The 26,017-nt window shown below is 46.9% G+C and overlaps 3 protein-coding genes across 3 annotated transcripts in view; 1 reads left to right on the top strand and 2 right to left on the bottom strand.

Annotated features, from left to right (window-relative positions):
• Positions 1-759, top strand: part of LOC119372149 (ubiquitin carboxyl-terminal hydrolase 14) — a 43,401-nt gene extending 42,642 nt beyond the window's left edge. The window contains exon 16 of the mRNA XM_037642610.2: positions 258-759. Within this exon, the coding sequence (XP_037498538.1) occupies positions 258-322 (65 nt within the window). The 3' untranslated portion in view covers positions 323-759. The remainder of the gene's footprint in view (positions 1-257) is intronic.
• An 8,476-nt stretch (positions 760-9,235) lies between these two features.
• LOC119372148 (protein UXT) lies at positions 9,236-12,550 on the bottom strand. Its single transcript, XM_037642608.2, has 5 exons — positions 12,311-12,550; positions 12,152-12,233; positions 12,001-12,074; positions 11,161-11,332; positions 9,236-9,376 (listed from the first exon to the last, which is right to left on the bottom strand). Exons 1-5 carry the CDS (start codon positions 12,379-12,381, stop codon positions 9,308-9,310), a joined length of 468 nt encoding a protein of 155 aa, XP_037498536.1. The 5' UTR covers positions 12,382-12,550; the 3' UTR covers positions 9,236-9,307.
• Positions 12,551-15,502: 2,952 nt separating this feature from the next.
• LOC119372147 (uncharacterized) lies at positions 15,503-23,318 on the bottom strand. Its single transcript, XM_049420117.1, has 2 exons — positions 23,268-23,318; positions 15,503-21,020 (listed from the first exon to the last, which is right to left on the bottom strand). The coding sequence occupies exons 1-2, from the start codon at positions 23,316-23,318 to the stop codon at positions 20,487-20,489; spliced, it is 585 nt and encodes a 194-aa protein (XP_049276074.1). The 3' UTR covers positions 15,503-20,486.
• Positions 23,319-26,017: the final 2,699 nt, after the last annotated feature.

The following is a 26,017-nucleotide window of genomic DNA, read 5'->3' as shown; positions in this document are numbered from 1 at the left end:
CGAACTCTGCGGGAGTCGGAGGTTCAGGTTTACAGAGGGGCGGGTTATATGCGAGAAAATATGGCACCCCAGCATCTTGGCTGGGGTTTCATGCACGAGAGTGCAGCAGATCGATTGGCCTGCTGTCAGCAGTCGCTGCAGTGTTTTTATTGGTATGTTCATGGATCACCCTCACTGTAACCTGGAGTTTGCTCGCACATTGTTCTCATGTACTATTTGTTTCAAGTGAAACGCATTGTATATGTCTGTTTTCTCAGGTGATTGGCACACGGCATACGTGCTGCTGTACGGACCCCGCATCCTCGAAGTGGAAGCGGATTGATCGTCCAAGCCGCTAGGGAATCCAACTTTCCAGATGCCTTTCCGCCGTCACTGCTTCCCGAAACACCAGCGCTGCCTGCTGCCTCCATCCGATGTCACTCTGTCGTCTCTCCTCGCTTCCTACCCTCCTGAATTTTTTTTTTTAGAGATACTCCGTGCAAGACAACGTGAGAAACTGCAGTTTAATCTGTGGAAAAAGAAGAGCCGCAGAAAAGCCACCTGCGAATGCCAAGCACGCATTGCTGGCTTTGTTTTTTTACGGCCGGTTTGACGGAAGAGAGTGCAAGATGGCTTGTATGGCGTTGCGTTATGGCAACGAGGGAAAGTGAACTTTCCGTTTTCTTTTCTCCTCACCTCGTGTGGGGTAATTGTGTAAAAAAGAATTAAAAAGAAGCTCAGCCAGAGGCTTATCAAAAGCCTCGCTGTTGCTGAATTTGAGATGGTGTGTTGCTGCTCCTCACTTTTACCCAGGGTGGTAGCTTGGTGGCTTTGGCTAATCAGGGGTGCAACCTTGGTAGTTCTGTATAACAATGTTTCGTTCTCGCCGTGTGCGACTGGTCGAGGCTCGTGTAACTGTCACAAATAACAGACGCAAGTGCAGCCCTCGACCAGTTGCGTGTGGCGACGACAAACGTTCTATCATACAGAACGCATATGAGATCACGCCCCAGTTCTGCAGGATCCTGCAACATGGATAAAGGGTTTTCAAAGGAAAAATTGTCCATTCGCAGCACAAAGCCACAAAGACGTTCGTATGGATTCCTTGGAAAGAAAAGTGCTTCGTTGACGAATCCATCTTGGTCTCGGTGATACGAATCTCGGTGATACACTCAAACCTCATTATAACAGTCACATCTGCCATGAAAATAACTTCGTTATATCCGAAAATTCATTATAGACTGTTATTTGTAACACTGTATCTATGATGAGACTATTCTTCATCTACTTTGTTATAACCGATAATTCGCTATATCCATGTTCGTTATATCAAGGTTGGAGTGTACAAATTTCAAGGGGTTGGGCGAAATATTTGTATCGCCCAAAATTCGTATCAACGAAACGTACACAAAATGAAAAATAAGTACAGTTTATTTGCATGGGAAAAAGCTCCTGATGTCCGACTGCGTTTTCTTTTTATTGAGATCCTCTACGATCTCCTTCTGGAAGGCGTAGAAATGCGCGAGTGACTTCATAAATGCTCTCACCCACCACAGCATGTCTCAGCACGTTGAGCGCAAAGTGTGTTTCAGCCGTCAGTTGCGACCCATCGTCAGTGGCTGCTGCCATGGTCATCTTCCTCCTCGTCACTGGTCATAGCATCGGGCGTGGACAGCTCTTTCGCGATGTCCTCCACGGTATGCACACCACACATGGCGAGGTCGTGTCGGCACCAACAAAATCTTCCTCCATGCAGGAAGCAATCACAAGCTCGCACCAGCCGTCAATCCCAACTGCTTTCTCATGTGAATGAAGTTCAGACATCTTACCAAAGCCACATTTCACGAAGCAGTTCACAATTGTCAGCAAGACACGATACCAGCTCATTGCGATGAAGTGGATCGCGTCTAGGACGCTGATGTTCAGTTCCCCATCTTTACGCTCAAGCCTCGCAAGCAGATGACAAGTGCAGCCTCGCAAGTGCCTCCCATCGAGCTCGACGGGGGGCACCAATGAGAGATCGTGCAGCCGCGCGACGTAGCCTCTGACATAACCGGTTGGGCTTGGCACATTCGAATACCGCCGATCGCGTGCTCTCCACCGGCTCGTGCCCGGTGGTTGTTCTGTGGCTTGTCGATTGCGCGTTCGTAACAGCCAATGTTTTCCACATTGAAAGCAATACATTTTTGCTGGGGAATGTTACGAATTTGTATCACAGCGCAGTTTGTACCAGCTGTGATCGTATCACCGAGATTCTACTGTATAGTGACGTTATGTTGCTAGGCACAAATGTGTGGGTTTGATTCCTAGCTGTGGTGGTCGCATTTTCATGTGGGCAAAGTGCAAGAGCACCCGTGTACTTTCATTTAGGCACACAGTATAGAACCCCAGGTAGCCAAAATTATTCTTGAATGCCCAGTGTGGTATGTCTCACAGTCGTATATTTGTTAGACACAATATTAATGAGAACTAACAGACAATAACGCCAAGGAAAGTACAGGGGGTGTTATCTGTAGTATTTAGAATGTAAATGTGAAGAAAGTAAAGTGGACGAAAAGATGACTTGCCGCCGGCAGGGACCGAACCTGCGACCTTCGAATAACGCGTCCGATGCTCTACCACTGAGCTACGGCGGCGGTCATCCTCCCGTCCACTTTATGGGGTATGTATGCTCATTTAAACCTAGGAGTGTTAGTCAGCGCCAATCGCAGCCAAGGCGGCGAGTGTGGAACACTCTTTTTTCTGCCTGGCGTCACGTAGCACGCGATCTTTTTACGAGCTGGAAGCTGACCAATAATCCCTCGCATACTACCTGAAGGCATTAAGTCTGCCAGGACGAGACCCTCGATATGAATGAAGGAAAGCTATGATTTTTCAAGGGCTCATTTATCTTTGTTAGACACAATATTAATGAGAACTAACAGACAATAACGCCAAGGAAAGTACAGGGGGTGTTATCTGTAGTATTTAGAATGTAAATGTGAAGAAAGTAAAGTGGACGAAAAGATGACTTGCCGCCGGCAGGGACCGAACCTGCGACCTTCGAATAACGCGTCCGATGCTCTACCACTGAGCTACGGCGGCGGTCATCCTCCCGTCCACTTTATGGGGTATGTATGCTCATTTAAACCTAGGAGTGTTAGTCAGCGCCAATCGCAGCCAAGGCGGCGAGTGTGGAACACTCTTTTTTCTGCCTGGCGTCACGTAGCACGCGATCTTTTTACGAGCTGGAAGCTGACCAATAATCCCTCGCATACTACCTGAAGGCATTAAGTCTGCCAGGACGAGACCCTCGATATGAATGAAGGAAAGCTATGATTTTTCAAGGGCTCATTTATCTTTGTTAGACACAATATTAATGAGAACTAACAGACAATAACGCCAAGGAAAGTACAGGGGGTGTTATCTGTAGTATTTAGAATGTAAATGTGAAGAAAGTAAAGTGGACGAAAAGATGACTTGCCGCCGGCAGGGACCGAACCTGCGACCTTCGAATAACGCGTCCGATGCTCTACCACTGAGCTACGGCGGCGGTCATCCTCCCGTCCACTTTATGGGGTATGTATGCTCATTTAAACCTAGGAGTGTTAGTCAGCGCCAATCGCAGCCAAGGCGGCGAGTGTGGAACACTCTTTTTTCTGCCTGGCGTCACGTAGCACGCGATCTTTTTACGAGCTGGAAGCTGACCAATAATCCCTCGCATACTACCTGAAGGCATTAAGTCTGCCAGGACGAGACCCTCGATATGAATGAAGGAAAGCTATGATTTTTCAAGGGCTCATTTATCTTTGTTAGACACAATATTAATGAGAACTAACAGACAATAACGCCAAGGAAAGTACAGGGGGTGTTATCTGTAGTATTTAGAATGTAAATGTGAAGTCCCTGCCGGCGGCAAGTCATCTTTTCGTCCACTTTACTTTCTTCACATTTACATTCTAAATACTACAGACAACACCCCCTGTACTTTCCTTGGCGTTATTGTCTGTTAGTTCTCATTAATATTGTGTCTAACAAAGATAAATGAGCCCTTGAAAAATCATAGCTTTCCTTCATTCATATCGAGGGTCTCGTCCTGGCAGACTTAATGCCTTCAGGTAGTATGCGAGGGATTATTGGTCAGCTTCCAGCTCGTAAAAAGATCGCGTGCTACGTGACGCCAGGCAGAAAAAAGAGTGTTCCACACTCGCCGCCTTGGCTGCGATTGGCGCTGACTAACACTCCTAGGTTTAAATGAGCATACATACCCCATAAAGTGGACGGGAGGATGACCGCCGCCGTAGCTCAGTGGTAGAGCATCGGACGCGTTATTCGAAGGTCGCAGGTTCGGTCCCTGCCGGCGGCAAGTCATCTTTTCGTCCACTTTACTTTCTTCACATTTACATTCTAAATACTACAGATAACACCCCCTGTACTTTCCTTGGCGTTATTGTCTGTTAGTTCTCATTAATATTGTGTCTAACAAAGATAAATGAGCCCTTGAAAAATCATAGCTTTCCTTCAGTCGTATATTTGGGCACATAAAACTCCAGAATTCAAGTTTCTCTTTCAAGCTTACCGCTTCCAGAGTCTGCAGCATCTAGCGGGACAGTTCAAACACACAATTGCGACATACTGCATATGCTCACGCTAGTAATGCAGAACTATCGATGTACTATCGATAGCTGAGTCACTATCGAACTATCGATGGTAAAAAATACTATCGATAGCGCTGTCGATAGTAAGTACTATCAATAGTATAAAGTTAACAGCACGAACTCACTGCAGAATAAACTTGGTTCCCCATGCACGTGGTACATAGTGGAGCCGGAGGGGCAGGCTGAAGAGCAAGAAAGTTGACATGATTGTGTTCTTCACGAGAGTGCTTTGCTGACACATGATCATAAAGTCAAACTGTTCAGCTGTAGCAGAAAGGAAGCCGTTACATGAGGTGGAACTGCGTGGCTTCATATTTATATTGTATTTTATGATTTCAAGATAAAAAAATTATCAAGAACTAAGCTTTTAATTGTAAGATGTAACTGGTTGCTTTTGAATACAAGTTTATTGATGGACATATGCCACCATTTTCACCGCGGAAATAATTTCTCTTGCGAAAAATTTGCTCATAAATTAAGCGAAGCTGACAGGCTCTTGCGAATGTTTTGGCAATTTGGCCGCCAGCCAGCAACAGCATCGTTATTCGCACCACTACAGATAGTTTGTCACGTGGTTGTGACGGTGAAGAATGCTGCAGCAAGACTGGGAAATACGAAGCTCTTTATTTGGTCGAACTTGTGCCCAGGAAATCAAAACTCAAAATACAAGCGATAAACGCTGCGCACTGATAGCAGCGAGAACAGTCGCCAGCCGTCGAGTAATCTGGTAATCGGAGGAACGCTTAGTCTTTTATGCATCAGTCATCAAACCTTCCTGTGTTATCGCTGGTGCTGGCGTAAGCTCTCGAATAAGCTTGAATATTCGCGTTCGGTGCGAAATCGTAACAAAATGATCTCAATCGCGACGCTTCTCAGACATTGCGGCGCGGTCTGCGTCAAACGCTGCTAACAGTCTGTGGGTGAAATGTGAATACATCAAAATAAAGCAATAAACACGCGTGGCAGTAATATCGCTAGTAATATTACCGATGGCACTACCGATTGGGCTATCGATAGTTCGTCGATAGTAGTACTATCGATAGTTTGTTTACACTATCGATAGTATCAAAAAACTATCGATGCTATCGATAGTCAGTTTACCGATAGTTCTGCATCACTAGCTCAAGCACCTCCAAATGCCACACAGCACACCACACGATACCCCCTTTCACCAAAATGCGGAGACCTAGAGGAACATGTATGCACCAGCGATGAACATATGTCTACAGAGATAAGAGGTAAAGGTAAAGTAAGGCGCATATCGATAAATTTGCTTTTAGGCGTTTTGACCACCCTTTATGTACCCTTGTGCATGAGTTACACCTAGAACAACGGTACAATGCTTTTATTTCAATACAGCTGCACAAACCAAAGACGGAACCCCCGGCGAGACAAACGATGGTAATGACTATAATGGTTACTGTATGCATGTGAAGACTATGAACTACATAGTCAATGCTCCTTATGATATAAATGTGAAGGTAAAGTGGACGAAAAGGTAATTTGCCGCCGGCAGGGACCGAACCTGCAACCTTCGCATGCAGGCAGAAAAAAAAGTGTTCCACACTAGCCGCCTTGGCTGCGATCAGTGCTAACACTGCCAGGTTTAAATGCACAGATGCACCCAATGAAGTGGACGGGGGGATGACTGCCACTGTAGCTCAATTGGTAGAGCATCGGACGCGATTCGAAGGTCGCATGTTCGGTCCCTGCCAGCGGCAAGTTACCTTTTTGTCCACTTTACTTTCTTCAAATTTAGATCATAATTACTACAAATAGCGTGCCCTATACTTTCCTTGGCATTATTGTCAGTTCTCCTTAATATTGTGTCTAAAAAAAAAACAAGCCTTAAAATTCCCCTTCTTCATAGTCAACGGTTAAATAGTGTTCCAGAAATCTCGTAGTACCTGTTTCATGCCAAGGAAATGTTTAGTTTGAAAGAAAATATAGTTTCAGCAGACCGCGTAGCGTTCTGTTTAGGTTTTATGCCGTCTTGTAATGCTCTGCAGTGTTCTTTTCTGTCATAGATAGCTTGAGGTCTTGTGATTGGTTGTACCGAGGATTTTCCGCGTCATCGGGCTCTTGTTCCAGAATGCCCCATTAGTGGCAATGCCTTAAATTTCAGTTACCTTAATTTCTCCACATTACTAAAGCGCTCCTGTTCACAATATCGAAGGTGTATAGGACATGTGATGCATATTTGTGCACACTGGCCAAAACTTTTATCTTGTCAGTTCATGTTTAGGACATTTACCTTTCGCTCTGACATAAAATGTTATTTGCCTTTACTGCACCTTAAAACAACCCTTTGATCCACCATTTTGAGCATGGTGCCGTCTTGCTTCTTTAGAATTGTGGTGGATTGTCATTTATTTATTTATTTATTTTACCGTCAGGGTCAACAGACATTACAGAGGGGAGTGGTAAACATAATAACGAACAAGTTTGTAAGTGGACAGTTTGTAAGTGGACAAAGCATTGTGGACAGTTTTGCCGAGGTGGCACAGCCATGCACTCTCCGGTTAGGATGGAGGGCTGAGCATGGTAACCAACATTCAAAACTACTTCAGTTTAGTTAACTGGGCTAACGAAACCACTGAACCATGAGGGTCTACAAGCTGCCCAAGCCAGTACTGCAATGTCTGCATGGTGAGAGCTTCCTCGGTTCTATTTACATAAATATGTTGTTGGCCAAGCCTTAAAATGAACAAACATTCTTTCCCCACAACAATCGTGTGGTAGCTCTGCAATGTGTAGGGAGGCATTAGTAAGGTGCTGTATTAGTTTAAGGTTAGAAAAAGCGCTATAGTCGGATACAACTTTAGAAGCGCGCGCCAGTTTCTCCTCAAAGGCGGATTCATACAAGCCTGCACCAATGGTCGGGGACTCCAAAGTGACGTCATGAGCCGCGCGGCCATTGACCCCACCTTCGGAGAACATTGCCGAGTGCATGAGCGGGACTATTTCTTTAGCCCCGCTTCGGTCATCTGGGCGTGGCCTCCCCTGACTTCTTTACTTCAGAGGGTCATGGGGGGAGGGAAGTGAGAAATAGGAGAAAGAGAAAACGCCACCTTCTCAGGATTAGTAGCCACCGGCCAGATTGGCACACCTCTCTCACCTTTAGAAAAACTGATGGATGCCTGGCAGCTCTGGGAATCTGAACCGGTACCTCCTGAATTGAAGGCAGACGTTTCACCACAGCTGTGGTTCCCGTAATAACGACTAATAGCAAATGCAGCAGCAAGGTAAAAATAGTGCGCGTGGTCGCGTCGGCCACCATTGTGCTTCAAAGTAGATGCTTGTAACATTGATTGTGCACACGACCAGCTTATGGTAAAAAGAATTTAACTCTGTGGCATCGCTATGTGTGCAGCAGTTTCTGGTGACAGAATTTACAGAATGGAATGTATATATACACAATCAAACCTCATTATAACAAAGTTGCATCTTACACGAAAATAACTTCGTTATATCCGAAAATTCGTTATAAACGTATATTCCCAACACTGTATTACAAGACTTTATTCATTTACTTCGTTATAAACGATGTTTCGTTATATCCGGGTTTGTTATATGGAGGTTTCAGTGTATATTTTTTATAAGTATTAAAGGCAGCCATTATTGCATGTTGTAAAAAGCCACACCATCTGGGAAAAAAGCAATTCTGGAGAGGAATACGTCTGGCTGCGACAGCACAGGCAACGTTGACACGATGTCACAATCAAGTGAGGAGGAATGCAAGTTTCTTTGCAGGACTACAGCTGGCATGACCCACAAAACTAGGCACCATGCTACACATCAAGTTTTCACACAGATTTCGATTGATAATGTCAACAAGCAGCTGCAATTGATATTTGGGCTGTAGTTATTACTGAATATTGCCCTAGTTGCATGCCATGGTGCATACGAAACGAGCTACCAGCAACGATCCCATAGCAGATGATGTCTGCCAATAAATTGCCACCAAATGGCTTTGAAGTAGCGAACCTTTTTAAGAGCACACTGCATACATGCCTTGCCATGTTTTCAAGCGAAATTGTGCAACAGAGGGCGCAATGGCACCTTGCCCACAGTTGATACATGATTAGGCTGCGCGAGCTGGTGCTTTTTTGCCTCGTGAATCCATAACCACTAGAGCACTGCGGCAGGTGCCTAATGAATCGTTCTGCCTCCGTCACATCAAGGAACACGAGCCTGTGCTTCCCATTATTCCCATGCTGCTGAAGCACCACTGCAGAAACCTATCAATATGCAAGCGCTCTATGTGCTAAGTCTCACTAATCATGACAGGTAACTAAGAGCAATGGAGTACCAATACACTACAATATCAACCTCCCATTTTCTCCCCTGTCACATCAATGGTACTACAGCCTTAGCTATTAGCTTCAGCGCTTGTGCTGTCAATTCCTTTTCTCCCTGTGCTTGCAGTGTGTTATACTCTTTAACATTATGTCCTCGTATATCTGCACAATCACTTTGACTCGCATTTAGAGTAGAACACTTTAATAACGGTGTTTTAGCTTCAACGATGCAGCAGTCTGCAATCCCTTTCAACAATATCGTCACACAACAGCCAAGGAAATCGCGTCTCTGAAGTGCTCGTTTTCCAGAGCAAAAAGAAATATCTTTAGAGTTTATTTACAGTAAACTTGTACACACTTGGGCGGGCCAACACTTTACACGTGACAACTCTACTCGAATATATCTCGTTGCTTCGGTCGATCGAGATCGGCTGGCAGGCCTTGGAGTTCACGCAGCCCCTAAAAGAAAAAAAAATATGCGATGCAGACAGTTATGCTGGCCCGAAAAACACCATGCACTTCCTCTCACTAAGCTATGCAGAGAAAAAGGACAAAATAAACAAGTTGCAGTTAACCTGTCACCTGTCAATGGGGAATATGCAAGAAAAACTGCGGCAGAAACGGAGTGGTATAAGTTATGACTGTCGATGCAACTAGCATAACATTGGCTCAATGACACTCCATGAGTGTTGTGAACACACACAACACAATACTCACGGAGTAGTAATGGCACAAAATTTCAGTTGTCGTTTCTTTAGCATCAAATGAAAGGCCAAGCCCTCAAGAGCCTAGAATATCTACTTGTAAGCATGAGTGCACGCTAAAAAATTATGACATCTTTTTAAGAGCTAGTTTTCGTTCCTACTGTGCCCTGACGTCACGACACGGTATGAGCTTCTCGCCACGTGCTCGTGCAAGATATCGTGAAATTTCCACGGCCGCTACATTTCGTGGCTCCGTTGGCGACACACGAGTGGCAATTTTGTACGTTTTTGACACCATCACAACAGGTGTGTGAAGTCACCAGAATTGATATTGTAGCCTGATATCATGCTAGTGTTGATGTCAGTAGGTGCGCCATGCAAAAATTGACTTTAATGCCAAAATAAAATATCTTATCAGCATTTACTGAGCGTCACTCTTGGTCTGAGCTGTATACAGGCGATTTGTATGGCGGAGTAAACTCAGCTTTGAAAATTGGTGTCAGTGCCCCTTTAACATGCTGACTTGCATGAAGAAAGTTCTTGAGATAACCATCTGCATTATGCAAAACGTGCCAAGCACCCTAATGCACTTTCTTGAACCGTGCGACTTTCTCAACAAAGTTCTACTCTTGATGAGTCATTTGTCTCTGGCATAGCAATTGGAGCATCAAGCATCAATATTACAGATCCAGCATTCAAATGCTGCCGTCGGAATAGAGTTAATATGCTCATATACGTCTATTCGGCATACACGCAGGTGTGTTGTTGCGACGTAACTAGACGTTAGGTCATACACTCATCCAATAACCATCATGCTAGCCAAAAAAGCGGTATTTGCATTATCTATTCGTAGTAGGCTTATCTCCACCACTGGCATGCTGTACGCAATACGCATGTTCATGGATACTTTCAACAGCCATTGAGCTTCACAGCTGTAGAACTCAATCACAGTTTGCAGCATTACACAGCAGGTGTAACTACCACTGACATTCAAAAAGCAGTGTGCTTCAACTAAGCCAGGCAGAAATGTCGTGACAACCAAACTGAGCAGATGGAAGCGTCAGTACATGTGGCGAGTGTGAGCACACCTTTGTTGCGAATGGCAAGTGCACTGGCCCTGAACAGGCACCTTGCATTGCAACAGGTAAACTCAAATGGTAGAAAGACACTTTTCGTCAAACCACTCATGTGCCAGGGTAGAGCTTGGATGCTTTTAAAACATGCATGCAATGCAAGAAAACCGGTTGGTCGGCATGACACTACGTGAGTTACTGAACTGGCCGTTAGACTAAATGGGTGAGTAGCAGTAAAATTGAACAAAAATAACTTTTCCTTAAAAATACTGACATCAGTTACTAGCACAAAAATATGGATTGGTGAGGCTGCACGTGGTGAAGTAAGGACAATAGTGTGGTAATTTGTTCTTAAGTGCTGCTCAATTCCGTTACCACATCGTACAAACCAGACCATTCCAGGACACTTCTGCTATCCCTTAGGACAATGATAAGGCCACAGCTAATGACACTTCACTGCACTGACCTGCAGCACCATCTGGATGTGCGCCTTTATGTTTGCAGACTCCTTGGAGACGCGCTGCAGCTCCGTCTCAAGCAGTGCTTCTCGACGACCCACAAACCACAGGGTCTCCTCATGTGTCAGCTCTACAAAGAAGCCCATGCCAACTTGCACAAAGATTTTCGACACGTCCGGCCTGAAATGGACAGTTTCACGCAGTGTTCCATAACAACGCAAGCGGCAAAACCGCGTTATAAATGTTCATACACCATCTCTTTAGTCGTAGCGCAGTAGTACCAACTTAAAAGCTTGCTGTGTGATCTGCTTGAATATGAACACAAACACGTGTGACCCCCAACTAAAGGTTTATGTCCTTTTTATTGGTTGCTTAGCAACCTTCATGGATTCGATAATAACAGCTTAATGATATATTACCAGGTTTCGATATTTTTTATTCTTTAGGTCGGTTATGATATTTGAGGCTTGAGGTGCTTTCATCAATGCCTTTAATGCAACTGGCCATGGATTGTCTCGCAGCCATAACTCCAATTCAGCAGCTGTGTTTGTCTCCTTTAGTGTCTGGACATGTGCCTAATGATACGCAGCCGTTACGAAAACAATGGCAAACCAACATCTTTTAGCAAGTGTCTTACGCGGTTTGCATCCAATGCAGCGCGTCACTTGCAATGCTAATGACATTTCGAAACAACACAGGGACTTGCGTCTTTAATATACGTTCACGAGAAGCTCTCAGGCTCACGGCTGCTTTGTTTTGCTCAGATATTGCAAAAAGACCGCTTTGTTGCTTTGCCTGTCCATTTCTACTGATCATAACTCAGTTGCAAAATGACTGGGTTTACGTACACGACGGCTTGGACGTAGAAGTTGCTGCCCAGATCTACCTGCGTCCGAAACGTCTCCTTGTTCGCCGCCACCTCCTGCGGAGTTCGGAAAAAAGAAATGAGAAACTACATGTTGCGCGAAAACGCAATCGCGCTTGCTTGCGAAAGCTTGCCTGGATCCTTTCGACGACTGTACGCAGTTGTAGAAGCTCGGCTAGCTTCGCGCAGATGCGATCACGCTCCTCGAGGCATTTCCTGGGGTTTAGGAACAAGCATACACATTATTACGGCGTAATGCAACGCTGCTGTCAACCACAATGTCACTCACGAACCTGAGGTCTTCCTTTAGCACGTCGTTCAGGAACGTTTCATACTGCAGAACCTTCGAGCGAATGTCCGCCATGAAGCACTGTGTTATGAATGCACAAGTAATCACTCATTAGAAAACGCCAGTGTCACTGAGCGATTCTGAAAACCCGGGGACTTCAGTTGGTTCAATCACTCGCGCACGCAACTTCGCTTCATCAAATACGTGCGCACGAAAACAGAACAGCGCGTTAACGTAGAGAAATGATTCCCTCTTGCTTTGCATAGAGCGATGAGAAAAGCTCATGTTGTTGGCGCTCTCTGCGAAGCGGGAGGTTGTGCGTGCCACTACACTATGAAATTTACAAATTAAGTCATAGTGTTGATCTGATAAAATTAGCATAACTTAGGTTACTTATTAAGTGTATGTATGCATAGCTTTCAGCTTGTATATAAATTTGTGCGTTGTTAGAGTTACATTGTTGTTTCGGTTTCGATTTGGCTTCCGTATGCGTGTTTAGTGCTTGTCGATTAAATTAAAGTGCCTAGATTTTTCCCTTCTACTTAAGTACCGACAACTGCCTCCTCTCCCGGCCCTCTCTCACACGAAGCCGGCGTCTGCCGCCATTTTCTTCCTAACTTAGGAGATTTACAAAGCCATGCACGTCTAAGTACATTAGCCACGCATCTTTGAGCGCACAATAAGCAACGCGACGCGCCTTTCTCCTCCCGCAAACCCCCCGTCAATTGTGAGCGGGGGACGCGTTTCACCCACTGATCTCCAATGAGGTCAGTGGTTTCACCAGGTGCTGGAAAAGAGTTAGGAAGAACATGGCTACCGAAAACGAGCGTTAGCCAATGAGATTCGTCGGGGGCGCTTCAATGGTTGTCGGTACTTAAAGGGGCCCTGCAACACTTTTCGAGCATGCTCAAAAAGCGCTGCCGATCGGTAGTCGAGGCTCCCGAGAACACGCCAGCCAAATATTATAGCGATGCGCTCGGCCTGGAATTTACAATGAATTCTCAAAGTCAGCTGAAAATCGCTCCCTCTTCTCTCGACAAATGATGTATTAGTCCGCAAAATATGACGCGATTGTCGGCAGTTCCACCATTGGCTGATGTTATAATCACGATAACACCCTCATTATTACTTTCGTTGTTAATTTTGAGTTCAATAAGTAGATAATATGTATGTTTATATTATGTTATCGCGTTAAAAACACCGAACAAACATTAATATTAGCACTTCCGGTCTCACCGACAGCTCGTCTGCTCGTAGTTGCGTGGTTGCGTGGTTCCGTTTTCTTCGCCATGCGCAGTGCCGAAAACGTGAATATTTCTGTGCTTTTGACCATCGCCGGTTGCCGTTGAGAGTGGCAGCCGTTCGAGTGTTGCCTCGTCAGCTGAGAACTGCATCGTCGGCACGTTCTCACGACCGACCAAGGCACGGGCGCAGCGTGTCTCCGATAACAATGCTGGCGTCCGGTAATGGCGGCGCTTCGGGGTCGTCTACCAGTGCCGTCTTACGTGGCGGTGTATCGGAGTATGGGCCGAAACCGATCTCAGCTGTCATTCGTTCCAAACGAGCGCTCACGTTTGCTTCCATGGTTGGCAGAGCGATGAAAACACTACGGCGTTCGAGGTGCACACCCAACATTACCAAACCGACGCGCAGTTTTCAAGCACGCGCGATACACAGCGCGATCGACTCCGCTCGACGAGAACGACGCAAGCCGACCGGAAGTGGCGGCACAGACCACGTGGTTGCGCCGAGACGCCAGAGAGAAAAAAAATGAAAAAAATGCCGCCGGCGCTGACGTCGCCTCCTCGCACCTCCGCCCTCCCTCCCTCCCCTCACGCCGCGCGCAGCTTTCCGCGCGCTCGCTGCGTTGAGTTGAGAGAGAAAGCTGTGGAACGTGATCTCTATAATTTGGTAACACCACTTAGACTTGACGGATTCGAAAAATTTTTGCGGCATATGGCTCGTGAAGAGTCATGCGTCAATAATGGGACTATTCCAATATAACAAAGAAAGGTGTTGCAGGGCCCCTTTAAGGACTTTAGATTAAACTCTTTCGATGACGCGACTTTCTTGCTAACGCGCGGTTGTTTTTCGTGTTCAGTGTTGTTACGATGATTACGATAGAAATTTTCACTGGAACAGACCAGTATCCATTGTTCGTAGAAACAGTGTTCCTCACGATCTGCCGGTCGAATATGTCTCGTTAGCAAATTCCTTTTTGGAATCCTATCGCCCAGACATTTTCAGCACGTTCTGGAAAAAAACAACGAATGTCAAAAAACACCTTACCTTTCGGTCGCTACGACAACTAATCCTTCCTTTTGAAAAACCCGATTTTACTTTTCAAACTAAACAAATATCTCTCTCTACTGGAAGCATTAGCGGGTTGTTGCAGGTTAATTGGTCGACATTTTCACTTCAAAAGCAGCGAGCTTGTGTGCATTTGAAAGAAAAATGCTGGGTTGGGGGGGGGGGGGGGGGAGGTGAGTCATGGCATCTTCATGAAATGGCACCGGTGCGCTCATGAAATAGCACCGGGGCGCCCCGGTGCAGCGGTTCGTCCAATCGTAGTAGCGCCCTGGTGCCCCGTAGCTAGCTCACCGGGGCGATTTGTCGAAGACGGCATAAGTTTATATGGTGCACATTATGGCGGATTACGTACACACAGTTAAGCCAATGAGAGACAGAAAGGCGTAAAACGTTCGTAGCGCCCGCGCTTGCTTCTATATATATATATATATATATATATAGTGACGTCATAAAGTTGCATTCCAAATAAATGTAAGACTCTTTCTAATCAATTGGGAACTCTTTTCTGAACAAACATTTAAAGAAGTAAATACTTGAATATTAGACCGTATAATTTAATATATATGACGTTATACCAACGCTCCGGTTTTGAGCAAAATTCAAAGAAAAACTTTGTCTTCTTTTTTTCTGTGCTGGCCCCAATCGGCTCACTTCCCTCTAATAATTGCAAATTGACTCTTAAAACTACGGAATCACGTACCTTAATTAACGGAATTTTAACTTACCAAAATGAGCACTCATATTACTCAGCTCCGGCGTCCCTCATCCCAGCCACATAAAGCTATGATAATGCCAAGTTTACATGACTGCAAGCTTCGACGTCGCTTAGTATGTGCGGCTATGCGTAAGTCGACACGCACAGAAGAAAAGCGAACACACACAAACAGTCGGTGAACACTTTCAACCAGCACCACATTTATTTCACAAGTTGTACCTCGATTAAGGCAATCATCCAAAGGAACATATACAAACTCTGTGAACGGAAGTGTACGCCATCTAGAAAAATACACATCCCAAGAACACATCCGTGGTTTCTTTTTTTTTTTTCTTTTATTTCCGCGGAAAGGCCGACAGGGAGGCTGATCCGTCAGTTCGACCATTCAGTCGAATTAGCAGCAAAGGCTGCCGTTAGTCAAGCGTTCAGAACTTGGCTGTTTAGCCGTAGCATCGTTTTGATTGGAAGTGGGAAAAGGAAACAGCGCGACTTCTTTGAGAAGCGAAACTTACAAAATGCTCTCGCTGTGACCATATCGCGTCTCTGGCGCTGTGTTTCCATCTGTAGTTGACTGAGGAAACGATTGGCCACTGAAATAAGTGTTCTGCGCGCGATCATCGGACTGCCGCACAAGATGACAACAGGTTAGTGTTGCTTGAACTTTGCGCCGATAAAAACTGTACGAAGAGGATATACTAACGTCTTCTTTTTATTATTTTTATGCATTTGCGGTGTTAAATGAAGATTCGGGACAAGAAAACTATAACAAATTTCTGCCAAGCCTCAGAGCGCAGAAAGCTTCGGTTTAGTTTACGGAGGTTATGGCGTCATCACCCCGAAGGCGGTCACCTGGGGGCAGCACAGTGCGACATTTTGACTCTCGCTTCAGTTCGCTCATTCGTCTGCTACGTTGCTACATTGATCTTTACGAGTAGCAGCACATACATCGGTTGAATGAGACAGAGGGAATTCCAGTAATAAGATCCTGCTACCACGTGACGACCCCGTGCGTCATGACGTCACAATACGCCTTCTGAAACGAAACCGAAAGTGGATGTACAAATGCTGTCATGTCAATGTACGCAACGCAGTCTGAGCCATGAAAGTATTTTTTCATGATTCTGAGGCCCTGGAATGTCAGTTAACGCAAAACACGGAAAGTCTGAAATTCCGTGTCAGCACTGCTTTAAATAAGGTCAGTACAAGCTCACTTTGAGAAGATTTCCCGTAGCCGGGCGAACATGTCACGAAAGCTTACAGCAATGGCCGAATGCACGTTACAAGCGAGACTACACTGCACGCCAGCTACAAGAGGAGTAACAATTTTACGCTTGACAAGTAACGTAATGCACACTTTTACGTACACTCCCAACGACGTACATTAGCTGCGGTCGAAAGTGGATTAGCATGCATCGCAAGCAGTGACGGACAGCAAACAAGCCAGCTGCATCGGCGACACACTCGATCACTGTTGTCAATTCCGGACGAACTATTATATAATGTACAACGTCAAGTTTTAAGAGCTTACAAGCGACAGTTCTGCCTCTTGGTTGCTTGTTGACAATTTTTTCAACACTACATTAAAGGCTACATGTCTTGTTTGTTTCGAGTAACATTCATAAAGAATTACAAAAATACAAAGGTTGTAAACAATTGGAAAATGTCACATCACAGGCGTTAACAATAAACCAGTTCTATACATGTATGAACACACATCCATCAAGAGTAATATACGTTACACAGCGAGCGACAGATTTTTCCAACAGATTTCGCCCGCTGTGATCATGACTCTGGCAATGTCTCACGTACGTGCTCCGGAGGAAATCGAAAAAGTTGTGTTGCTTAAACTAATATATGTACGAACAACACTGAGGCCCACTCGATAAAAGAGCTGTCTCTACGATGTATATTTCTTTCTGCAACAAGCTTCGTATGACTACAAGACGGCGTTAGCTTTTTATATTCTTCACAGCATGTCCACCCCCTTCTTTTTTTCCCTCCAAGTAACATATGTACTTTCCTACACAGACGATATCGTGAGATCAGGAGACCCCCTACTCTACGCTTTCGTACGGAAGTGTCAACAAGTTAATTATCACAAACGTTGCAGTGAAGGTACCCCATAAATAGCTATTCACGCCGGCTTCTTTCTTTCGCTCAAACCTTCCAAAATGTTCTCGAAACCAGTGAATATGGTGCCCGCTTTAGCTCGGCGCCTATGCCTTACTGTGTTTTGTCCAATTGGTGTAACCTGTGTGCGCATTCAAGGCTCAAAGTACAATATACCGTGCGCTAAAGTTTAGGTTGCCTTGTGGCAGCACGAAACTAGCCGTAGTCATGTCGAGTTGCCTTTTCCTTAAAATATACAATTCACATTGGCAAGACCTGCGAAGGTACAGTTAATCCTAAACGTGATGCGCAATTAGGCGTGGTACCACGCAGGGACTGGCAGAATTCCGCCCTTTTCATCTTCCTTTGCCGCCCCCTGCCGTTTTGGTAGGGGGCGGAGCATTTACAGGGTGATCCGGGACAATCGGAATGGCCAGAACAAAGGCCTCTGAGATTGGAAGGTGTGCGCAGACCCTACCAAAACATAATGCGACTTTTCCGCTAAGGGAGCGGCGCATGCGCCGTGGAACCGTGAAAAAGTGGCGGATTAAGCTGACACACGAACGGGCCTGAGTGTGTACCCGTTCCAACAGGTCCAGTTCATGTTGCTCGACTAACAAGCGACGACTAACACAGCACCTGTGACCTCCGCATTCTCACGCGTTCGTTGGTTCAACTTTTTTTTTTTGTCGCTAACCACTTATACCACTGAATTATGGCTATCCTCTAGTTATATAACTCGTTCTTATCGCAGTAAAGATGGCACCAATACAGCGCACATAGTCCACGTACATCTGACTGTTTTGCTCTGCGGTGCTTTCTCGGACATTATCATCAGTTCCGCCATACTGCTGCCTCCGCCATCTTGTCAGCTCTGATTGCCTAAGAGGCCTGCTAAGGCCTCTGTGATTGGCGCAAAGCGCCAACATGGTGCAACTTCACGTTGGCCGGAATGACATTGCCCGGGTTAAACAACATACCTTCCTCATTTCTTTCGTCTGTTCCTCTTTTCCTCTGAAATCATGAATACAGCGAAGTGTACGTCAGCAGAAACACACTAGCTACATATTTCTATACTATTCTAGTCACGGGTTCGCCCATTGCCACTGTGAGAACGAAACGATGGATCTCTCTGCAAGTGACGTCACGGGCTCTGTTCTAAATAAGGTCTACGCCGCGTCGTCTTCGTCAGGAAAGGTTCAAGAGGTGCGCTTAAAGCGTTAGTCGTCTAACTTGCTGAAAGGCAACAGCGATGCTTAGTCAAACGATTGTTTCAAGTGCAGAATGTATAGGAACCATCAAACACGCAGTGGGACACGTAACCCTATTCATTGCAGCGTGCATCAGTAGTCAGCCAACTGTTACGCAATAAAGGGTAAAGATGATTTATAGGAGGCCATGTTACGTTTTCCGGCCCATGGTTGACGCTGTCGCATTTCACGAAGAGTGTACCTTCCCGCTTCTGTTGTCAAACGGAGTCACCGCTTCGTAGACATGCCGAACACTCCACGAAATTCAGCACGACAGGCAGCGACGCACGCGCAGCCGAACGAGTAAGCCACTCTCGAACTGTCAGCCGGCCACCAGCAATTAATGCGTAAATTTGATGAAAATAGTGGCTTGCAAGCAGGCCTTTTTCAATATTCGTATCTTTGTTCTTGCATTCTTTTTGTCCCTACATCGTCTGGCGCTGTGACGTTGGAAAATAACGAGGTGGCGCCACTTCCGGAATCGCCACACAAGTTCAGCTTGACATCGCAAAGTTTAGCGATGTTTGTCTGGGTAGCGTGGTTAATGACAAACTATGACTACATCACATGCTGAACTAGCCAATGATAAGACCGCGGGATTTTCTGGCCGCGGTTTTAATGCTGTGTACATTCTACCAACCAACGACTTTCTTTTTTAACTCTTACAGAATCCCACATGCGTACCCAGACACCGCTAACTTCACTTTACTCAGTCATTCACCGCTTTTCACGGCATTTACATAGCTACCGAACACCTCGCACTTTTTTTCCGGGGCATCTTGTTATAGCACCTATTTTTCGGTGAAAGCCCATAAGTATACGTCAATATTTTGCTTTCTTTTCTTGACCAAAATTCATCGTCCATTTTATAAACTATCCTGCGATATTTTTCCATAGTATCGCATTCACTTTGCAGTGTCTTGTCCTCTGTCTTGACCTCCTACAGTCATTGTCTTGGACAAGACACTGTCAGTCGGTGTCTTGTCCTCCTACAGTCAATAATCCTAGCATACGTTACGGACATACAACTGCAACGAAAACAGCAACATTACGCGCGATACTCGCCTATTGATTCACACTCCTAAAACAGACTGACCTTTACCGCTACTTTCGTTCAGTTCCGCTGAAAAAAACGCGCATCGCTTATACACAAAGCTATGGCGAACAATGGTGCTCGAGTGGCATTACGTTGCGCAGACCAGGTGTTTTCACCAATGTCCTACGATCACCCGTTTCTGTCCTCAGATCACAAACAAGGTAACAACACTGTGCCACGCAAGTCTATAGCGAGTCATCAACGCTACGCCCTTACATAGCAGAATTTCATTTCGCTTGCGGCGCGTAACGTGCGGGCAACTTTCTCTCTCTATATATATATACTTGTATCTGTAAGCTCGATGTAGCTTTCTCCCTCCTGATTTCGGCCGTCAACGGTAGCGAGATGACGTCACAATGATGACGTACTAAAGCTGTCTCCCATAACAACGAAGGGACATGACTAGACAGAGAGAAAACTAAACACGACACACGTGATGACATACTTCAAAGCATCCGACAATCAAAACAAGTGTCGTGTTTAGTTTTCTCGCTCCACGATCCCGTCGCTTCGTTGCTTTGCCGAACAGATTTAGTATATCTTAGCCGGATGACTCGGCGAGACCACTGCATGACGCGTAAACCACGTGACCGACTCGGGTTCACGCGCTCACACAAGATCCCCACACAGGAGGACCTCATCGCGCACAACAAACGAGTGGCCGTGGTCCAAACGAACGAGTCCAAGCTCGGTGGTCTTCTCAGTCCCTGAGGGGCTGCACGGCGGTGATCTTCTCGGTGACGGGAACCCTGAGGTCGTCCTCTTCGTCTTCCTGGGCCTCCCTGGATTCACCCACGACGGGAGCGTACGGTTCGTCGTCCTGCCAGCGAGGACATAGCGCCGCCAACATCAGGGCGGCGGCCAGGAGAGAGCCTCCGCTGCAGAACATGCAGAGACCCGCGAGCCGCCACGGGTGCGGCCTCCTCACCAGGTTGGCCGGGGCGGCGTAGCCCAGGCCCAGAGCCACGACCCCGAACAGGAAGAGGAAGGAGCCGACCCACAGGGAGGCGGACCAGGCGACCCGGGCCGCACGCCTGGCCGCGCGGCGCCGAGACGCGGCGCCGCCGCCGTAGTGGGAACCGGAGCCGCAGCCGGAGCCGCAGCCTGAGCGCCCCCCGTGCGATCCCTCGGGGCAGTCGGCGTAGAAGCGGTGCAGGTGGCAGCGGACGCCGAACAGACGCCGGCTGCTCGATTTTCGACGACCGGGAGGCCGCACGGGGCAAGGGACGCTCACCTGTCGAGAACACGGCCACCGGCATCGCAGTTAGGCGTAGCGTACCCCTCACACACCCCTACACACGTCGATTTGTGAAGGGCAAGCGGTCAGCTCCTTGTCTACAGCGCTTACTCGCACACTATCTAACACTGTTTAGCACTGGTTAAAGATGGCTATATTGTTGGCTATATTGTAAACCCCGACACGGTGCTCTGGTGCGTACGATGCTCGACTGCTCGGTCGTGGGATCGAATCCCGGCCGCGATGGCTACATTTCGGTGGAGGCTAAATGCTAGAGGCCCGTGTACTTATGACAGATGGTAAACAATTTCGAAGCCCTCCACCACGGCGTTCTTCACAATCATATCGTGGTTTCGGGACTTTAAACCCCAGGAATTATTATATAGTATATTGTTGTCTAATCGATGGCTCATGTTGACTAGCAGGATAGCCACTCTTATAAGGGAAAGATTGTCTTGTTCATTACAGTTCAATTCAATGATGCTTTCGCATGCTTTCATTGCGAATAAATGAATAAACGGAAGCTCAGTTATTTCTGCCTGATTATTTTCTTTACAATGCACTGCAGCCTAAAACATCGCCCATGCAACTCTAGAGAAACCGAGTGAACATCTTATTTTTGTTAAATTTCAGCGCTTGCGTTGGAGTGTGTACCGTGCCTTCGAATATTTGTATGTATCCATTTTCTCCTCTCTTTTTTTTTTCGCGCGTTCGTTAGTTAAGTAACGAATACGTCATTTTGTTAAAGCCGCATTCGACATATCCTACCTTCCTGTTTGAAACATCTCAATAAGTAAGGAAAATAAAGTTTTTCAACACACTGGCTCCTTTGAAAGTGGCTTCTCCGCATAAAGGGTCTTTTTATGGCGAAGCTCGCTTTACAAACTACCGCCTTTTATAGACGACGTTTGATGCATTCACAGTATTTATCAGGGAGACGTGGGTATAGATGTGCATTCGCATTTATGTAGTGAAACCTTCGGTGGAGCGAGCATGTCACATAGGAATGTCAGGGCAAACCTATGGAGGCCCGGTCGCCTCTGATGTTCACGGTGCTGGGGGAGCCTTGGGAGTCCGTCCTCGCCCGAACTGCCCTGAAGACCCAAAGGGGTCCCCGAATCAAGACGGGCGAACAGTGGCGGCCACCGGTGTCCTGGTATGGGGTACCCACCCTTGACACCTCCCCCTCCAACGATTTTTTTATCAATAAATGTTTTATCCTTCTCCGGAGAATATTGGCGTGTAGACATTTCCAATACTACTACGAAAGTTGTGCTGAATAGCGACGATATGGCATATTCGGGGCCCCGCATTGTCTATATTTCGAAGAACGTGCACGCGAAAGAACGGCGGCGGCGGTTAGAGTCGTAAGCGAAACGCTTATCCATTACATAGGAACGCAGAACAGGAGAAGAGCAAAACGTGCAAGGACAGCAAACTAAGATTGCAATGCTACAAAAATATCAAATAGAGACTACTGCTAGCATTAGCTAGTGCTGATCAAATTCATGATAGCACTTTTCCTTTACAAAAAAAAAACAAAAAAACTCGTAGTGGCTTAGCAAGGCTATGCCAGGATATACGTAGCGTGAGCTAAGGTTCAGCTGATTATTCTTAGCTCTCCTGGTTGTCTAGAATTAGCTTGATAATCATGCTTACTGCTGCTTCAGTGACACACACACGGTATACGCATTATGTGACACGTGTATATTTATGTTTTGCTCAACGCCATTTCTCTATTACCACAAAGACGGCTCGGTGGTCAGCGTAGTAACACGCTGCCGTCTCTATGGCCCCAATGCTCGGCGCAGCGCCGCTGTTGGGGCCATAGAGACGGCAGCAGAGACGGCATAGAGACACTGGCCTAGCCGGAGCGGTTTCGCGTGCGCGTACAATAGCCGTGCTGCGCAGGCGCGAGAAGCAGTGATGTTCCACAGCTGGCGCACCGGAGCATCGCGTCCCCGTCGCGTGTGCAGCGTGGACTGACCGAGTGCGTCCACTGCTGTCACTGCATGAACGCGCAAACTGCGCCACGGGCGATAGCGTCTCTCCGTCGGGCAAGGTCTGTGACGTCACGGAGAGAGTGCGCAGGCCTTCTACCGGGCACGGTAGAAGGCCTGCGAGCACAGAACGCACAAATAAAAAGGTATGAACCGTCTACTGATCGCAGTCGAAAAAGTGCGCGTGACTGCGCCCTTTTGATCAAAGTTCGCAGTCACTGCCCGAGCGACGCAGCTCCCCCACCGGCACCCGTTCATGCTCCTTCCCCCGAAAGAGCCAGCCGGCGCGTTTCATCGCTGCTTGAGTCGCGCCTGTGTGCAGCATCCGCAAGCTTTCGCTCGCACATAGAACATACGACGCGCGGGGAGACGTTATCAATTTGATCTTCATACGGAACATGAACGCGACGTCAAAAAACGCGCCTCGAGTGTGCATATAATAGCTATTGCAATAAAGGACTTTCCATCCATCCATCCAATATTAACGAAGTGCAACAAAGTAAAGCCCTCATCTTAGCGGGGCACGGAGGATAAGTAAATTACCGCTTCACTAAAACCAAAGGCACCGCTCTTGCCACAAGAAGACACCCGGCAAGTCAGAAAACGCGTTAAAAGGTAACACAGGCCGCGTTGAAGTTTTTCACACCGGCTCCTCATGACGTCGTAGATCTTGACGGCGTCTTCTTAGGCCTGCGGAATGCCTTATCCGTGAAAAGGAATGCGATTGTTTTCTAAGGGAGCCAAGAACCTAACGTATAGCAAGCTTTAGAAAATCTTGCCGAGCAAATGTGGCCGGAATACCAAAACAAGAACAAAAAATAAACACCTCTTTGAAAACCGTGATGTCACATGACATTTGTGTACCGAGGTTTCGGCGAAACATTCAAGTTGTGTTCAATTCAATTCAATTGAAACTCCAACGTTTACATTCTTCTCTGATAATGAACATATCATGGTGAAATCAACGACAATAATTAAGGTTATCAAAGAATAGCTTATCAGTCTGAGCAGATCTGTTTTTATTTTTTTCACTTTACTGCCCCGTCAACCATTACGTCGGTGTAGGAACTATGCACCGGCAGCCATGTAAAAAGCACTTGGGTGTTGTAATCCGATTCAACTTTACCCCACCAGGCGGCCAACACAGCCACTCGTGCTTATGCCTCGAGTAGCTCGGTATTCCGCTAAAGGCCAATGTGTTTAGAGAGCCCGAGACGACCACGGATAACCACGCAAGGCTGCCGGCTTATGCTGTTCCATAATTGATACGAACGATGCTAGCGGGAAACTGCGGCGTCATATTCAATCTCGCTTCTCACAATGCCCACTTCCGGTAATGTAAAGTGCCAGCCATCCGCTATAGGACACCTGCGCAAACTCCAAGGATAGTTTCGATAAATAAGTAAAAAAAGAAGGAAAGAAATTGATGTATCTTATGGTATCTTTTATACCCGAAAAAATCTGAGCCATTAAATTTTTCTTCATAGTGGGGCTGCACCGCCTACATACATTTTACATGCATATATATATATATATATATATATATATATATATATATATATATATATATATATATATATATATATATATATATATATATATATATATATATATATATATATATATATATATATATATATATATATATATATATATATATATATATTGTAGCGAAGCTTATTGGAACTCTGAAGTGGGTCGTCCTCTCTGGCCCCTTCTAGTGGATTGCCCTCTTCGGACAGCGCGCAGCTCGCGCAGAGTCGGCCCCGCCTTGACTGTCGCTGTCGTTCATCTTCGCCGAGTGTCCGCCAATAAACATCTTTATAATTTGGTGGAGAGTGCTGTGCCCTTCAAACAGCTACGGTCAGCATTCAATGCCCTTGGAGCTTCGATCCCGTGCCGTGCCCTCTACCATGGCTCAAGATGCCGCCCAGCAAACGCCTCCCCCTGCACCGACATCCTGTCCTGGTGTTCCCCGCATCCGCGATCCTCCTGTTTTCACCGGCGCGGATGGCACCGACGTCGAGGACTGGCTCGCGATTTACGAGCGTTTCAGCGTACCCAATAAATGGGAAGAGGCAGGAAAACTGAGCAACTTGGTTTTCTACCTCGCGGGTGTCGCAAGCCTATGGTACAACAACCACGCATCCGATTTCGCTACGTGGTCCGCTTTCAAGACCGCCATCGTCGACGTGTTTGGCCGCCCTGCGGTTCGTAAGCTGCAAGCTGAACAGCGCTTACGGGAACGAGCCCAGCAGTCCGGCGAGTCTTTCACGAGTTACATTGAAGACGTCCTGGACTTGTGCAAGAAAGCCAACGCGACCATGTCTGAAGCTGAGAAGATCCGGAACGTCATGAAAGGCATCGACGACGATGCCTTCACCATGCTATTTGCCAAAAACCCTTGCACTGTGGCTGAGGTCATCACACTGTGCCAAAGCTACGAGGAGCTGCGCCGGCAGCGGCTGATGACGCGTCGACCTCCATCACGCGACGCCGATCTCGCTGCCATGTCGGCTATTTCGGACCACTCCGCCTTGCTCGCCGAAATCAAGTCCTTCGTGCGCGAGGAGATTGCCCGCCAGTTCTCTCTACTGGCCTTCGCTCACCCGCAGCCTGTTGAACAGCCGTCGACCCCACTGCTGCCTCCCCTACGCCGGGCTATTGAGCATGAAATCGCGGAGGTCATGCCCGAATACCACCAACCGCCTCGGGCGACTGCGCCGCTCAGTTACGCGCAAGTTGTAGCCAGGCCGCCTCCAGCGATCCCTGTGGTTCCACCACTTACTTACGCCGGAGCCGTCGCCAGGCCTCAGGCCTTCGAAGAGAGTGTGCCGGCTGCGTACGCCGACGTCATCCATACGCCACGACTGCAGCCCACCATGCAGTCATACCAGCAGCCACCCCGTCCCTCGCGTCCTGCGACATGGATGGGACCTAGCCCGGCAAGCCGATGGCGCACTTCCGACAACCGCCCCATCTGCTTTGCGTGCG

Source organism: Rhipicephalus sanguineus, chromosome 10 (assembly GCF_013339695.2).
Source record: "Rhipicephalus sanguineus isolate Rsan-2018 chromosome 10, BIME_Rsan_1.4, whole genome shotgun sequence".
NCBI lineage: Eukaryota > Metazoa > Arthropoda > Arachnida > Ixodida > Ixodidae > Rhipicephalus > Rhipicephalus sanguineus.
This window is presented reverse-complemented; position numbering and strand designations above follow the sequence as displayed.